We start from the raw sequence: 18,430 nt of genomic DNA, 5'->3' as shown, positions 1-18,430 counted from the left end.
TGTGTACAGAATTAAGCTCTGGCTCTTCTCAGAACTGCCTTTGACACAATATTGATACAACAATGGAGACAATAAATTAAACACATTGATGCAGTAACCAAATATATGCACTACTACTACATCTTTCTTAGGATTACAAGAAGAACCTGATGAAGCCCATGTCTGGAACAAGAGGAACGGATGAAGCCCATATCTGGAGCAAGAGGAGCAGATTAATCCCATGTCTGGAACAAGAGGAGAGGTTGAAGCCCATGTCTGGAGCAAGAGGAATGGATGAAGCCCATGTCTGGAACAAGAGGAGAGGTTGAAGCCCATATCTGGAACAAGACTAACGGATGAAGCCCATGTCTGGAGCAAGAGGAACGGATGAAGCCCATGTCTGGAACAAGAGGAGAGGTTGAAGCCCATGTCTGGAACAAGAGGAACAGATGAAGCCCATATCTGGAACAAGAGGAGAGGTTGAAGCCCATGTCTGGAACAAGAGGAGAGGTTGAAGCCCATGTCTGGAACAAGAGGAACGGATGAAGCCCATATCTGGAACAAGAGTAACGGATGAAGCCCATGTCTGGAGCAAGAGGAACGGATGAAGCCCATGTCTGGAACAAGAGGAGAGGTTGAAGCCCATGTCTGGAACAAGAGGAACGGATGAAGCCCATATCTGGAACAAGAGGAGAGGTTGAAGCCCATGTCTGGAACAAGAGTAACGGATGAAGCCCGTGTCTGGAACAAGAGGAACGGATGAAGCCCATATCTGGAACAAGAGGAACGGATGAAGCCCATGTCTGGAGCAAGAGGAGCGGATTAATCCCATGTCTGGAACAAGAGGAGAGGTTGAAGCCCATGTCTGGAACAAGTGAAACAGATGAAGCCCATATCTGGAACAAGAGTAACGGATGAAGCCCATGTCTGGAACAAGAGGAATGGATGAAGCCCATGTCTGGAACAAGAGGAACGGATGAAGCCCATATCTGGAACAAGAGTAACGGATGAAGCCCATATCTGGAACAAGAGGAACGGATGAAGCCCATGAATGGAACAAGAGGAGAGGTTGAAGCCCATGTCTGGAACAAGAGTAACGGATGAAGCCCATGTCTGGAGCAAGAGGAGCAGATGAAGCCCATGTCTGGAACAAGTGAAACAGATGAAGCCCATATCTCGAACAAGAGGAATGGATGAAGCCCATGTCTGGAGCAAGAGGAACGGATGAAGCCAATGTCTGGAACAAGAGGAACGGATGAAGCCCATTTCTGGAACAAGAGGACGGGTGAAGCCCATATCTGGAACAAGAGGAGAGGTTGAAGCCCATGTCTGGAACAAGAGGAGAGGTTGAAGCCCATGTCTGGAACAAGAGGAACGGATGAAGCCCATATCTGGAACAAGAGGAACGGATGAAGCCCATGAATGGAACAAGAGGAGAGGTTGAAGCCCATGTCTGGAACAAGAGTAACGGATGAAGCCCATGTCTGGAGCAAGAGGAGCAGATGAAGCCCATGTCTGGAACAAGTGAAACAGATGAAGCCCATATCTGGAACAAGAGGAATGGATGAAGCCCATATCTGGAAAAAGAGGAACGGATGAAGCCCATGTCTGGAACAAGAGGAACGGATGAAGCCCATGTCTGGAACAAGAGTAATGGATGAAGCCCATGTCTGGAACAAGAGGAACGGATGAAGCCCATGTCTGGAACAAGAGGACTGGATGAAGCCCATATCTGGAACAAGAGTAACGGATGAAGCCCATGTCTGGAGCAAGAGGAGCAGATGAAGCCCGTGTCTGGAACAAGAGGAACGGATGAAGCCCATATCTGGACCAAGAGTAATGGATGAAGCCCATGTCTGGAGCAAGAGGAGCAGATTAATCCCATGTCTGGAGCAAGAGGAGCAGATGAAGCCCGTGTCTGGAACAAGAGGAACGGATGAAGCCCATATCTGGACCAAGAGTAATGGATGAAGCCCATGTCTGGAGCAAGAGGAGCAGATTATTCCCATGTCTGGAACAAGAGGAGAGGTTGAAGCCCATGTCTGGAACAAGAGTAACGGATGAAGCCCATGTCTGGAGCAAGAGGAATGGATGAAGCCCATGTCTGGAACAAGAGGAACGGATGAAGCCCATGTCTGGAACAAGAGGAACGGATGAAGCCCATATCTGGAACAAGTGGAGAGGTTGAAGCCCATGTCTGGAACAAGAGGAACGGATGAAGCCCATATCTGGAACAAGAGTAACGGATGAAGCCCATGTCTGGAACAAGAGTAACGGATGAAGCCCATGCCTGGAGCAAGAGGAGCGGCTGAAGCCCATGTCTGGAACAAGAGGAACGGATGAAGCACATGTCTGTTAAAAAGAGGGATAGATGAAGCCTGTGTCTGGAACAAGACATGGAATACCTTATGAAGATATAACATTTCCTGTTGTCATAATTTGAAAACTAATAAGGTTACAAATATATATAATTCGGGGGAGTTACTTGCTCAGGCAGTAGGAAGCTCTCTCATCCATTCATATGCAGATGATACAGTCTTGTACTCAACTGGGCCCACCCCAGTTGTGTGTTAAACGCTCTACAACAAGCTTTCTCTGCCCTTAACCTTGTTCTGAACACCTCCAAATCAAAGCTCATATGGTTGGGTAAGAAGAATGCCCCTCTCCCCACAGGTGTGATTACTACCTCTGAGGGTTTGTAGCTTGAGGTAGTCATGTCGTACAAGTACTTGGGAGTATGGGTAGACTGTACACTGTCCTTCTCACAGCACATATCTAAGCTAGGCTAAAGTTAAATCTAGACTTGGTTTCCTCTATTGTAATCGCTCCTCTTTCACCCCAGCTGCCAAACTAACCCTGACTCAGATGACCATCCTACCCCTACTAAATTATGGAGATGTAATATATTGATCACAGGTAAGGGTACTTTCGAGCAGCTCGAGGTTCTTTTCCATTCAGCCATCAGATTTACCACCAATGCTCCTTATAGGACACATCACTGCACTCTATACTCCTTTGTCAACAGGTCATCTCTGTATACCCGTTGCAAGACCCACTGGTTGTTGTTATTTACAAAACCTTCTTAGGCCTCACTCCCCCCTATCTGAGATATCTACAGCAGCCCTCATCCTCCACATACAACACCTGTTCTGCCAAGCACATTCTGTTTAAGGTTCCCAAAGCATACACCCTGGATCCCTTGTCTTTACAGTTCACTGCAGCTAGCGACTGGAACGATCTGAAACAAACATTCAAACTGGACAGTTTTATCTAAATCTCTTCATTCAAAGACTCAATCATGGACACTCTCACTGACAGTTGTGGCTGCTTGCGTCATGTATTGTTGGCTCTACCTTCTTGCCCTTTATGCTGTTGTCTGTGAATTACATGGGCTTGCTCCTACCTATCTTTCTAATTTGGTCCTGCCGTACATACCTACATGTACGCTACAGTCACAAGACACAGGCCTCCTAATTGTCCCTAGAATTTCTAAGCAAACAGCTGGAGGCAGGGCTTTCTCCAATAGAGCTCCATTTTTATGGAATCGTCTGCCTACCCATGTGAGAGATGCAGACTCGGTCTCAACCTTTAAGTCTTTACTGACTCCTCACTTCAGTGGGTCATATAATTGAGTGTAGTCTGGCCCAGGAGTGTGAAGGTGAACGGAAAGTCTCTGGAGCAACGAACCACACTTGCTGTCTCTGCCTGGCCACTTCCGTTCTCTCCACTGGGATTCTCTGCCTCTAACCCTATTACAAGGGCTGAGTCACTGGCTTACTGGTGCTCTTTCATGCTGTCCCTCGGAGGGGTGCGTCACTTGAGTGGGTTGAGTCACTGATGTGATCTTCCTGTCTGGGTTGGCGCTCTCCCCTTGGGTTGTGCCGTAGCTTTATTTAACCAGGCAAGTCAGTTAAGAACATTTTTATTTTCAATGACGGCCTGGGAACAGTGGGTTAACTGCCTGTTCAGGGGCAGAACGACAGATCTGTACCTTGTCAGCTCGGGGGTTTGAACTCGCAACCTTCCGGTTACTAGTCCAACGCTCTAACCACTAAGCTACGCTGCCGCCCCGCCAACTTACCAGCCTTGTCTCAGGATGGTAAGTTGGTGGTTGAAGATGTCCCTCTAGTGGTGTGGGGGCTATGCTTTGGCAAAGTGGGTTATATACTTCCTGTTTGGCCCTGTCCGGGAGTATCATCGGATGGGGCCACAGTGTCTCCTGACTCCTCCTGTCTCAGCCTCCAGTACTTATGCTGCAGTAGTTTACGTGTTGGGGGCTAGGGTCAGTTTGTTATATCTGGAGTACTTCTCCTGTCTTATCTGGTGTCCTGTGTGAATTTAACCAGAAGGGGACTAGGGTTCCAATTTGGGAACACCCCCCACCACGTTCAGCTGGAAGGTGGCGCATGGAACGCAAAGATATTCCTAAAAATATTTAACCTCCACACATTAACAAGCCCGATGGCTCAAATGAAAGATAAACACCTTGTTTATCTACCCAGCAAGTCAGATTTCTAAAATGTGTTTAAAAGATAGCAATGTGCTCATAGCACATATTTATGTCAAACCACCACCGAAGACACAGCTAATTTGCATAGCCAAGTTGAAAAAAATATGCAATCAACAAACGCAGGATTAAAAGAAAAATAATGCACTAACCTTTTGAAATCTTCATCAGATGACAGTAATATAACATGTTACACAGTACATTTATGTTTTTTTCAATAATATGCTATATATATCCATAAATCTCTGTTTACAATGATGCATCGTTCAAAAAATGCTACTCAAATGTCCTGAGAAATGGCGATAGCTCCGGCAGATAACGTCAGCTAACAAGGAATACACATCATAAACTTTGACTAAATATGCATGTTCTACATATATATAGTTAGATACACTTCTTCTGAATGCAATCGCTGTGTTACATTTATTTTTAACGTTACAGGTTTCGTTCACTAGGCTATACTATGAGTCGGCGCTCAAAAAGTAGCATTATGGCTCCTCTATCTTGGAGTCCACAAAACCCAAATTTACCACATAAATATTCCCTTACCTATGCTGTTCTTCCATCAGAAGACCTGGAAGGAATTATACTTACCAAAAACAGCGTTTAGTTTTGCAGTCTGTGTCTTTCGGTTCTCAAACACGACACATTTCGGTTGAAATGTAGCCAAAAGTCAAGTGGATGCGCACCAAAACGTCAAACTTACATATTATATGTCGACTAAACTTATCAAACTAAGTTCATAATCAAGCTTTAACATGTTATAAAGGTGTACAGCAATCGTGAGGACGAACAGAAACGCATGCATTGTATAATCGATCTTGGAAAAAAGACAGGACCGGAGCAGAGCGCGCATAAAAGTGACCTGTTTTTTCGCGTGACCGAAAGGTTTCGGCCTGCCAAAACTCTCGTGAGCGCGCGATTCACACAATGAGAAGCCCCATTGAAAGCTGAGATCGCGCTGAAGACAGAGAGACTGTTCCCAGACCTGTAAGTGCTTGGGGAGGGTGGGGGTGATGACGTCAAAGTTGGGACAACTTTTCTGATGACAAGAGAGAGTTTGGGAGAATGACTGCCCTGAGAGTTCTGCTTTACATACAGACATAATTTAAACGGTTTTAGAAGCTTTAGAGTGTTTTCTATTCAATAATAATTTTTATTTGCATATATTAGCAACTTTTGACAAAAAAAAATTATGTTTACTATGGGCACGCAATTACTCCAACGGGGGCAGTAGACAGCCCTATCCCCAACATTAAGTATGCTCTCTCTAATTCTCGCTTTCTTTCTCTCTCTCTGAGGACCTGAGTCCTAGGACCATGCCTCAGGACTACCTGGCATGATGACTCCTTGCTGTCCCCAGTCCACCTGGCCGTGCTGCTGCATCAGTTTCAACTGTTCTGCCTGCGGCTATGGAATCCTGACCTGTTTACTGGACGTGCTACCTACCTGTCCCGGACCTGCCATTTTGAACTCTCTAGAGACAGCAGGATTGGTAGAGGCACGCTTAATGATCGGCGATGAAAAGCCAACTGACATTTACTCCTGAGGTGCTGACTTGCTGCACCCTCGACAACTACTGTGATTATTATTATTTGACCATGCTGGTAATTTATGAACATTTGAACATTTTGGCCGTGTTCTGTTATAATCTCCACCCGGCACAGCCAGAAGAGGACTGGCCACCCCTCATAGCCTGGTTCCTCTCTAGGTTTCTTCCCAGGTTTTGGCCTTCTAGGCAGTTTTTCCTAGCCACCGTGCTTCTACACCTGCACTGCTTGCTGTTTGGGGTTTATGGCTGGGTTTCTGTTGAACACTTTGAGATATCAGCTGATGTACGAAGGGCTATATAAATACATTTGATTTGATTTGATTTGTGTCCAACAAAATTTGTACCCTATTTTGTGGTGCTGCCATGTTGTGTTGCTAACATGTTGATGTTATGTTGTGTTGCTACCATGCTTTGTTGTTATGTGTTGCTGCCATGCTATGTTGTCATCTTAGGTCTCTCTTTATGTACTTGTTGTATTGCCCATCTTTTCTTGATGTGTGTTTTGTCCTATATTTGTATTTAATGTATTTTTATTTTTAATCCCAGCCCCCCATCCCTGCAGGAGGCCTTTTGCCTTTTGCCTTAGGCTAACCAACGTAGCCAGGTGCACGGTGTTTCCTCCAACACATTGGTGCGGCTGGCTTCCCGGGTTGGAGGGGCGCTGTGTTAAGAAGCAGTGCGGCTTGGTTGGGTTGTGTTTCGGAGGACGCATGGCTTTCGACCTTCGTCTCTCCCGAGCCCGCACGGGAGTTGTAGCGATGAGACAAGATAGTAATTACTAAAAATTGGATACCACGAAATTGGGGAGATTGGAGGGTAAAATAATAAAATGTTGACCTTGTCATAATTTGAAAACTAGTAGGTTACAAATACATACTATTCCAGGGAGTTACCTCTACCATAGTCATTTCAAGTCACTATCTGCAGGCTGAAAGAAACATTCCATCATGTACGTTGCATAGAAACCCAAATACAACCATGTAGTTAGATAGGTGTGTGTGTCATGTATGCTAGAATGGAGGTTTTAAAACAACAGCTGCATGTGCATTTTAGCCAACACATATGGCATAGCATACTTTGCAATACAACATTCTTTAAAAGCAGTTGTACAATGTGCTCTGCAATAAGAGTTGGATTTCTAAACCAGACGGGTATATAGTGCATATGTTATTGTGTGTGTGTGTGTGTGTTTGTCTGTGCCAATGTTTGTGTTGCTTCATTCCCCGCTGTTCCATAAGGTGTTTTTATATCAAATTTTACTGCTTGCGTCAAGTTACTTGATGTGGAATAGAATTCCATGTAGTAAAGGGTCTATGTAGTAATGCATGCCTACCATAGTCTGTTCTGGACTTGGGGACTGTGAAGAGACCTCTTGTGGCATGTCTTGTGGAGTATGCATGGGTGACCGAGCTGTGTGACAGTAGTTTAGACAGACAGCTTGGTGGATTCAACATACCTCTCATAAATAAAAATAGTGATGAAGTTAATCTCTACTCCACTTTCAGACAGGAGAGATTGACATGCATATTATTAATATTAGCTCTCTGTGTACATCCAAGAGCCAGCCGTGCTGCCCTGTTCTGATCCAATTGCAATACAGAAATACTCATTATAAAAATTCAGAAAAAATACAACTATTTTACATTGGTTTAAAGATGAACTTCTTATGAATCCAACCACGGTGTCAGATTTCAAAAATGCTTTACGGCGAAAGCATACCTTGCGATTATTTTTTTCGAACATAGCCAAGCAGATAAATCATTACAAACAGTAACCAGCCAAGTAGAAGAGTTACACAAGTCAGAAATAGAGATCAAATTAATCCCTTACCTTTGATGATCTTCATATGGTGGCACTCAGAAGACTTTAATTTATTCAATAAATGTTCCTTTTTTTTTCGATAAAGTCTCACTTTATATCCGAAAAACTCAGTTTTCTTCACACATTTTCTTCGGTAATCAACAGGCTCAAACGAAGTCAAAACAGGCAGACAAAAAAAATACAAATTGTATCTGTAAAGTTCATAGAAACATGTCAAACGATGTTTATATTCAATTCTCAGGTTGTTTTTAGCATAAATAACCTATAATATTTCAACCGGACAATAACGTTGTCAATATAAAAGGTAAACAAGAAAGGCACTCTCTCTGGTCGCGCGCATGAAAAAGCTATGTGATACGGCAGGGTCTACTCATTCAGACTGCTCTTACTCCCTAATTTTTCAGATTACAAGCCTAAAACAATTTCTAAAAAGACATCTAGTGGAAGGCATGGGAACTGCAATTTGAGTCCAAAGTCAATGGATACCGTAATGGCATTGAATAGAAAACTACAACAAAAACAAAAAATCCTACTTCCTGAATGGATCTTTCTCAGGTTTTCGCCTGCCAAATCAGTTATGTTATACTCACAGACATTATTTTAACTATTTTGGAAACTTTAGAGTGGTTTCTATCCAAACCTACTAATTATATGCAAATCCTATCTTCTGGGCCTTAGTAGAAAGCTGTTTAATTTGGGCATGCTTTTCATCCAAAATTCCAAATGCTGCTCACTACCCTAGAGAAGTTAAGAAAGCAGAACATTGCTTTATTATAGACAGACTTCTCCCCATCTTAGCTACTACTGCATCAATATGTTTTGACCATGACAGTTTACAATCTAGTGTTACTCCAAGCAGTTCAGTCATCTCAAATTTCTACATTATTTATTACAAGATTTAGTTGAGGTACCGGGTTTAGTGAGTGTTTTGTTACAAATACAATGTTTTTAGCTTTAGAAATAGATAGGGCTAACGTATTCCTGCCACCCACTCTCAAACTATTTGTTGAGTGTTGCAGTCATTTCACTCACTGAAGTAGCTGACATGTATAGTGTTGAGTCATCTGCATACATATAAACTCTGATTTACTCAAAGTCAGTGGCATGTCGTTAGTAAAAAAAAATAAAAGCAAGGGGCCTAAACAGCTACCCTGAGGAATTCCTGATTCTAACTGGATTATATTTGATAGGGTTCCTTTAAAGAACACCCTCTGTGTTCAGTTAGACAAGTAACTCTTTATCCACATTATAGCAGGTGGTGTAAAGCCATAACACATAAGTTCTTCCAGCAGCAGATTATGATCAATAATGTCAAAAGCTGCACTGAAGTCTAACAAGACAGCCCCCACAATCATTTTATCATCCATTTCTCTCAGCCAATCATCAGTCATTTGTGTAAGTACTGTGCTTGTTGAGTGTCCTTCCCTATAAGCTTGCTGAAATTCTGTCAAAATGTTTACCTTAAAATAGCATTGTATCTGGTCAAACACAATTTTTTCCAGAAGTTTACTAAGGGTTGATACGTATCCTCAGTAATTTTCCATCTAGATTGTCAGACTCTGGCGGCTTGTCATTTTTGATAGACAACAATGATTTTTTCACCTCTTCCACACTGACTTTACGGAATTCAAAAGTACAATTCTTGTCTTTCATAATTTGATCCGATATATTTGGATGTGTAGTGTCAGCATTTGATGCTGGCATGTCATCCCTAAGTTTGCTTATCTGAAAAAGTTAAAGTAGTTTGCAATATCAGTGGGCTTTGTGATGAATGAGCCATCTGATTCACTTCAATGGAGGAGTTGTCTTTTTTCCCCAGAATTTGAGCCAGTAAAGGGGGCTTTACTATTCTTGGGTAGTGGAATGACTTTAGCTTTCCTCCAGGCCTGAAGGCACACGCTCTCTCGTAGGCTTAAATTGAAGATTGTATTTTATTTGTCCTTTATTTAACTAGGCAAGTCAGTTAAGAACAAATTCTTATTTTCAATGATGGCCTAGGAACAGTGGGTAAACTGCCTGTTCAGGGGCAGAACGACAGATTTGTACCTTGTCAGCTTGGGGATTTGAACTTGCAACCTTCCAGTTACTAGCCCAACGCTCTAACCACTAGGCTACTCTGCCACCCCAGATGTGGCAAATAGGAGTGGCAATATCGTCTGCTTTTATCCTCAGTAATTTTCCATCTAGATTGTCAGACTCTGGCGGCTTGTCATTTTTGATAGACAACAATGATTTTTTCACCTCTTCCACACTGACTTTACGGAATTCAAAAGTACAATTCTTGTCTTTCATAATTTGATCCGATATATTTGGATGTGTAGTGTCAGCATTTGATGCTGGCATGTCATCCCTAAGTTTGCTTATCTGAAAAAGTTAAAGTAGTTTGCAATATCAGTGGGCTTTGTGATGAATGAGCCATCTGATTCACTTCAATGGAGGAGTTGTCTTTTTTCCCCAGAATTTCATTTAAGGCCCCCCAAAGCTTTGTACTATCATTCTTAATGTAATTGATCTTTGTTTCAAAGTGTAGTTACTTTTTATTTTTATTTAGTTTAGTCATATGATTTCTTAATTTGCAGCACATTTGCCATACCGTTTGCCTAATCCCTCTCAACCATACTATTTTTCAATTCCTCATCAATCCAAGGGGATTTAACAGTTTGTACAGTCATTTTCTTAATGGTTGCGTGCGTATTAGTTACTGGAATAAGTAGTTTCATAAATGTGTCAAGTGCAATGTCTGGTTTCTCATCATTACACACCACAGAACAGCAAATGTCCTTTACATCATCAACATATGAATCACGACACTTCTTGTACCTCTTGTACACTATATTAGGCCCAGACTTTGGAACTTTGGTTTTCCTAGATATGGATACTATATCGTGATCACTACATCCTATGGATTTGGACACTGCATTAGTATTCCCCACATATTATCCAGATACTGACTGTTAGCACTTGGTGGTCTATAGCAGCTTCCCATAGGAATGGTCTTTAGGTGAGGCAGATGAATCTGTAGCCATATTATTTCAACAGTATTTAACATTAGATCATCTCTGTTACGGTTTTCGTCGTCGGAAGAAGAGGAATTCTGGACCAAAGTGCAGCGTGGTAAGTCTTCATGCTGAACACTACTGAACACTATAACAAAAATAAACTAGAGAATAACCGAAACAGTCCTGTAAAGTGAAAACACTAAACAGAAATTAACTATCCACAAAAACCATGTGGGGAAAAGATACCTAAGTATGGTTCCCAATCAGAGACAACGATAGACAGCTGTCCCTGATTGAGAAACATACCCGGCCAAAACAAAGAAATACAAAAACATAGAAAAAGGAACATAGAATGCCCACCCAAATCACACCCTGACCAAACCAAAATAGAGACATAAAAAGCTCTAAGGTCAGGGCGTGACAATCTCTAAGCTTTACAGTAATGTGGTTCTGAAAATAGGCCGCAACACCTCCACCGTTGGCATTTCTGTGTGGTAGCTGGTCCCCTGCAGGAAAGTAAGGTGCCGGAGGTCCTTCCTTCCCCTCTGGACATCGAAGGGTCCCCGGGGTACACGATATGGGCCATTCTGGACTCGAGACGTAGGGTGAGGGGCCTGCAGTACCTCGTGGACTGGGAGGGGTACGGTCCGGAGGAGAGGTGCTGGGTACCGGTGGGGGACATTTTGGATCCGTCAATGTTGAGGGTTTTCCATCGCCTCCATCCGGATCGCCCTGCGCCTCGTGCTCCAGGTCGACCTCAAGGCCGGTGTCGGCGCGCTGCTGGTGGCTCCCCTTCGGGTGGCGCTTGGCGGTCGTCGCCGCCGGCCTACTAGCTGCCACTGATTCTTTCCTCTACCTCCTTATGTGTTTATTGGTTAAACCTGTTTTGAGTTTGTTGTAATTAGTTGGGCTTTATTAGTCAGCCGGCCCGCCCGTTTCTTTGTGTGGGATTAATTATTGTAATCTTTGTGTTTGGTTAAGACGAACCTGTTGGTTTATGTTCGTGGAGTTCGCTGGACAGTTTTGTTTTGAGCACCCAGTGTTTCGTGGGGTGGCCGTTGTTCACCGTGTGTGCATTAAAAGAGCACTATATTGAACTATCTGTTTCCTGCGCCTGACTTCCCACTCAAGACACCCAGAATGTTACAATTGTTGTCATTTTATAACAGGTGATGATCAGCAGAAATAAGGGAGTACTAACTAACTCTCATAGTTGTAGATGTGAGTTTCTCTTTTAAACAATCCCCTGGCTTTGTACAGAGCGAATAGGTAACATTCGCCAGAGCAAGCGCGCTACAATCAAAAAGCCTGTGTGTGTTCTGTTATTCATCTGGGTGATGTGATCAATCCATTTATTACAGGAGGAGAAAGATCATACATCATTTTTGGAGAAATGTCCTCTGGTCTGATGAAACAAAAATATAACTGCTTGGCCATAATGACCATCGTTATGTTTGGAGGGAAAAGGGGGAAGCCGAAGAAGCCGAAGAACACCATCCCATCCGTGAAGCATGGGGGTGGCAGCATCATGTTGTGGGGGTGCTTTGCTGCAGGAGGGACTGGTACACTTCACAAAATAGATGGCATCATGAGGCAAGAAAATTATGTGGATACAAGCAACATTTCAGGACATCTGTCAGGAAGTTAAAGCTTGGTCGCAAATGGGTCTTCCAAATTGACAATGACCCCAAGCGTACTTTCAATGTTGTGGCAAAATGGCTTTAGGACAACAAAGTCAAGGTATTCGCTTGGCTATCACAAAGCCCTTACCTCAATCCTATCATAAATTTGTGGGCAGAACTGAAGAAGCGTGTGCGAGCAAGGAGGTCTACAAACCAGACTCAGTTACACAAGTTCTGTCAGGAGTGTGTTTGACCCAAGTTAATGGGAATGCTACCAAATACTAATTGAGCGTATGTAAACTTCTGACCCACTGGGAATGTGATGAAATAAACAATTCCCTCTACTATTATTCTGATTGTTCACATTCTTAAAATAAAGTGGTGATCCTAACTGACCTAAAACAGGGGATTTTTTTACTTGGATTAAATGTCAGGAATTGTGAAAAACTGAGTTTAAATGTATTTGGCTAAGGTGTATGTAAACTTCCTACTTCAACTGTAGGCTTTGTATATCATAGTGGAGACGCAAGACTTGCAACCTTGGTTATCCTCAGTAGATACTATTATGGGCCTATAACATTCACATAATAATGAAGTCAGATAGTGAATCATATTGGGGTCATAGACATTCTACTTTGACCATTAGACCATGCTCTTAAGCTAACCAATTTCCACATTGTAATAGACTACATATTGAATGGCCCGTGGGCTGCTCAAGCCTGCATGTAATGGAAGACTAGAAAGCTGGAAATAAGGGATGAACAGAAGTAGAGGGAGCTTGTGTTCTGATGTATATGGTCATGTGTTCAATCAGAAGTAATGAGAGCCTGCGAGCAGCACTCGGCACTAATAGGTTTGTTAGTCTGTTTATCGTCGCACTTTAAACCAAGTATAACTTATGAATGCTTAATGAAGCCTTTCATAAGGCGTAAATGAATGCTCAACAGATCTCCTATTACATAATATGTTACCTGTTAATAAAGGTTCAAAACAAATGTGTGACCTAAACTGTGAGATAAAATATTACTTTTAAGAAGCGTAGGTTTTAACTAAGCACAACCTGTTTACATCTTTATTTCCTTCACATTTGTATGCAACAACGACAATGTTGCAGCTGTTCTGGCCTCTCAGCGTCTTTGATCCTGGATACCTGGTGACAATTACCAGCAGCATGTCAATGAATACCATTCTCAGAAAGAAATGTGCCCTGTCTGATTCACAGGAGGGAATAAAAGTTTCTGAAAAGTGCCGAGATCAAAAGAATCAGTGACACCTTTCATGGAGAATAAAGAGCGGGTTGAACCTCGGAAACCTTTACAGCACCATGGTTTGAATGAGAGTGACATTCACCTCTTCTTTATTAAGGACAAAGTCTCTCGGAGAACGGAAGAAGAAACCTCATGAGATTTACTGGTGGAATAAAGGTTCAATGAAAAATAAATGTTAAATGTTACGGTTATCAGCACTTTTAGAACTTTATAGTACATAATATAATTGATGTCGCATTAACCCTTTCAAACATGCCCAGTAGGCAGAATTAGCCTGTGACCTATGCTTCAAGGTTAGCATTTAGAAACAAAGTGAATCATTTCTAATCTCAATGTCAAATAGATTAACACAGTGCCTCCTTCTCTGTGGCTGACATGAGTAAGACATTTAAGCGTGTTGACCCTCGCAAGGCTGTCGGCCCTGACGGCATCCCTAACTGAGTTCTCAGAGCATGCGCAGACCAGTTGCCAGGAGTGTTTAACAACATATTCCATCGCTCCCTATCCCAGACCGCTGTCCTAACATGCTTCAAGATGTCCACCATTGTTCCTTTACCCAAAAGCAAAGGTAACTGAACTAAATGACTATTGCCACAGAGCACTCACTTCTGTCATCATGAAGTGCTTTGAGAAACTAGTCAAGGATCATATCACCTCTGCCTTACCTGACACCATAGACACACTTAAATTTGCTTACCGCCCCAATAGATACACAGACACTGCACACTGCCCTATCCCATCTGGACAAGAGGAATACCTATGTAAGTCTCTCGATGTGCAAAACTGATAGAGACATACCCCAAGCGACTTACAGCTGTAATCGCAGCAAAAGGTGGCGCTACAAAGTATTAACTTAAGGAGGCTGAATAATTTTGCAAGCCCAATTATTCAGTTTTTGATTTGTTAAAAAAGTTTGAAATATCAAATAAATGTCGTTCCACTTCATGATTGTGTCCCACTTGTTGTTGATTCTTCACAAAAAAATACAGTTTTATATCTTTATGTTTGAAGCCTGAAATGTGGCAAAAGGTCGCAAAGTTCAAGGGGGCTGAATACTTTCGCAAGGCACTGTAGCTCAGCATTCAACACCATAGTACCCTCCAAGCTCATCATCAAGCTCGAGGTCCTGGGTCTAAACCCCACCTTGTGCAACTGGGTCCTGGACTTCCTGATAGGCTACCCCCAGGTGGTGAAGGTAGGAAACAACACCTCCACTTCTCTGATCCTCAACACTGAGGTCCCACAAGGATGCGTTCTCAGCCCCCTCCTGTACTCACTGTTCACCCATGACTGTGTGGCCACGCATGCCTCCAACTCAATAATCAAGTTTGCAGATGAAACAACAGTTGTAGGCCTGATTTCCAACAATGATGAGACAGCCTACAGGGAGGAGGTAAGGGCTGGGAGTGTGGTGTCAGGAAAAAAACACTCACCTAATGTCAACAAAACAAAGAAGCTGATCGTGGACATCAGGAAACAGCAGAGGGAGCATCACCCTATCCACGACGGGTCCGCAGTGGAGAAAGTGGAAAACTTTCTCGACTGCGGTTCCTCAGCATACACATCACTGACAAACTGAAATGGTCCACCCACACAGACAGTGTGGTGAAGAAGATGCAACAGCGCATCTTCAACCTCAGGAGACTGAAGAAATTTGGCTTGGCACCTAAAACCCTCAAAAACTTTTATAGATGCACAATTGAGAGCATCCTGTCAGGCTGTATCACTGCCTGGTACGGCAAATTTTACAGATTTGATAACCGTCAAACAATTACGATGGAACTTTTTTTGCAGAAATGTAGTTTGTTTTGTTAGAACAATTTCATTTTCAGCTGCTTTGTATGTAATGGCTGACCAAAAATATCAATCATTACCTTGATCTATTTGTTTAATAAGAGTTAGAAACATATGATGCACTCTCCAAGTTAAAGATTTTCATTTTATTAACAAGGCTACTATTGTGAAATTATTGTGGCAATTTTCTTGGCCAAAGCAAGTTTAACATTCTATCCCTGTCTTTGAATGTCAATACTTTTATGAGACACAAAGTACACACATTCCCTCCAAGCAAAGTACATCTGAGAATCGACTATGGCACTATGCTCTCGAAAACTATCATTGAGATGACAACTTATGAGGCATTAAAGTGTCTAAAATACATTTCTTTGGGGAGAAGATATGCAGCGACAGTAATAATTGTGTACTGATGAACACCCTACTATGATTCCTCATATCTTTCTACGATGAGGAATCAAGGATCACCTGCCATTAAGTGACAAAAGCAAGGAGATGAAGATAGATTATCCACTGGACACAGAGGTCAGTTCAACATCTAGTTTTGATTTACATTTGGTTGAGTTGTGAACTCAAGGTGAAATCAACAAAAATTCTCACCATGTCATTGGATTTAGGTTCAAGTTTGGGTGAATTTTTAAAAAACAATACATTAATTACTTTTTGCAAATCGAATCAGTTTTCCACGTTGATTCAACATAATCACAGATGTTTTTTGGTTGAAATGACAGGGAAACAATGACATTGATTCAACAATTTTGTGCCCAGTGGGATGGGTGTGGAGTGATATGTGTCCATGTCAGCACCATAAGAGCCCCAAGCTGGCTTGTCAGCACAGTTATGTCCACTACTCTGAATCTAATGGCTCCTACACCTCTCACACAAACAACAATAGTGCAAGGTTTATGTCTGCTTGGTTACAAGTGACAGCACCTAATAGAAAGGTCACTGGAATTGCTGCGGCATCCCCTGCAACACCTCAATGACCAGAAACAGAAGTGTTGTTGGCCTATGGTTGGGCCTAGCCTACTTAACTACTACATGAGCATCAGGTAGGCTCAGAATGACTGTACCGGGAAAAATAAAAGGAGTAGTCGGGCTAAACTCTTTCACCCATCTGTTTCTGAGAGTGTGAGTAATGAAAAGTTCACACCTCCAGGGTGAGATATGGCATCCATTTTGATGAGGCAATAAAAGGGACTTGATAAGTAAATCAATCTTTCCTCCTCCAGAGTGTGACTTTTCAATGACACTGCATCTGTGGGGGGAAATGGACAGGGAGCCAACTGCACCATATCTGAATTGTGTGTGGACATGAATAACATTATTATTCCACAACCTGGAATGGTGTGATAGAGGAACATGTGTTTAGGCCTGTCCAGGGGGTTGTAGTTGCCTGAAGAGTTGCAACATGCAGTATGTTTGTCCAGGGGGTTGTAGTTGCCTGAAGATTTGTATGTGCATCTGCAAAAGCCATCCTTTGTTTTGATTTTAAACCACAGGAACAAAAACAAGTCTAGAAACCTTGATAACCGTTTGTCTGTCCCTCATGGCAATACTAAACAGAAGTAAAGACTTGAAAGAGTGGATTAAAACTCCCTTTTATCCGGCAGAAGGAAGATATAGAGCTCAGATGCTGAGTCACACGTTTCTTATCCAGAAGTGGTATTTAGAAGTGCCATACATTCTTCCATACATTCAGTCTTATTCAAATCTACTTCAGCAAACCAAAAACATTTCTGTCAGCATGTGCCTCTGAGTTGACAGGTAGAAGGCAAACTAGCTAGCTATGTATATCCCCAAGGATGTCTGTCGTTACCGTCAGATATAACGCCTCTTCGGAGCGTTGTCATGAGGAATGCCAGTTATAGAATTGAAGCTCTCGCATATAAATGAACAAGCTTGGCAAAGTTAACAGCCTGAATTTTTTTTAAGGATTAAAATAAAGAACAGAGTCTTGTACGGTAAATAAATAATCAACGTGGAGACTCACCCCCACCCCGTCCTCCTGTCGGTACTGCTTCCAGGCTCGGCCTGTGTCACTGAACAGGAGCAGGTAGCCGCTGACCCAGTCTGAGCCTCCGTAGCGCCCCTGTGTGGCGACGGCCGTGACCTCCATCCTGTCCCTGAGGTCCAGCTGCAGCCAAGGCTGTCTGTCTGTCACCTGGGGAGACCAGCCTCCCGCTCCTCGGGAGACCAGAGAGAGAAAACAGCTCAGAACAGGAAGGTGTAGAAAGTGACCTAGCATGTGACACAGCAGGAGTAGAACACACACACACACACACACACACACACACACACACACACACACACACACACACACACACACACACACACACACACACACACACACACACACACACACACACACACACACACACACACACAGATGCGGAGTCCAGACAGCTAGCTCCAGTGCGAAATATTATTTTCCTTAAAACTCCAGCCGATTCAGAGAATATGGAATGTGTGCGAGAGAGTGGGACAGGTCACTGTGGCAGTGATAATGACTACAGAGGTGTGAGTCTGCTTTGTCAGACAGGAATAATAAGGCATTATTCAGCTGGGCATTTGGATGAATTAATTCAGACTCCCTGGCTGTACTCTACTATAGGTTAGAATGATCTAAACCCTGTCTAAAAGCAAATACAATTTCATTTGATTTGATTTAATGTAGCCTTATTGGAGGTGATTTGGACAGTGCACTGTAAAAGGGTTACTGTCAATTCAACAGTAGTTTACAGAGAGCTCAGTGGTACAAGTACAATTCTGTATTTAATATTAGAGACCACCTGCTGTAATATGAATACGGTATCAAAGCAAGTACTCACAGTACAATATTGTAAAATGTACTGTGTTATGCTGTAAAAAATGAAATGCTGCCATAA

General features: G+C 42.7%; 1 protein-coding gene across 2 annotated transcripts in view; it reads right to left on the bottom strand.

The window, feature by feature from the left end:
• LOC124039427 (contactin-associated protein-like 5) overlaps positions 1-18,430 on the bottom strand; it is a 132,778-nt gene that overhangs the window by 61,341 nt on the left and 53,007 nt on the right. For both annotated transcript variants that reach the window (XM_046359429.1, XM_046366951.1), the window contains exon 3: positions 17,536-17,729. In XM_046359429.1, coding sequence (XP_046215385.1) covers positions 17,536-17,729 — 194 coding nt within the window. The remainder of the gene's footprint in view (positions 1-17,535; positions 17,730-18,430) is intronic.

This window comes from Oncorhynchus gorbuscha, linkage group LG01 (genome assembly GCF_021184085.1).
Source record: "Oncorhynchus gorbuscha isolate QuinsamMale2020 ecotype Even-year linkage group LG01, OgorEven_v1.0, whole genome shotgun sequence".
Taxonomy (NCBI): domain Eukaryota; kingdom Metazoa; phylum Chordata; class Actinopteri; order Salmoniformes; family Salmonidae; genus Oncorhynchus; species Oncorhynchus gorbuscha.
This window is presented reverse-complemented; position numbering and strand designations above follow the sequence as displayed.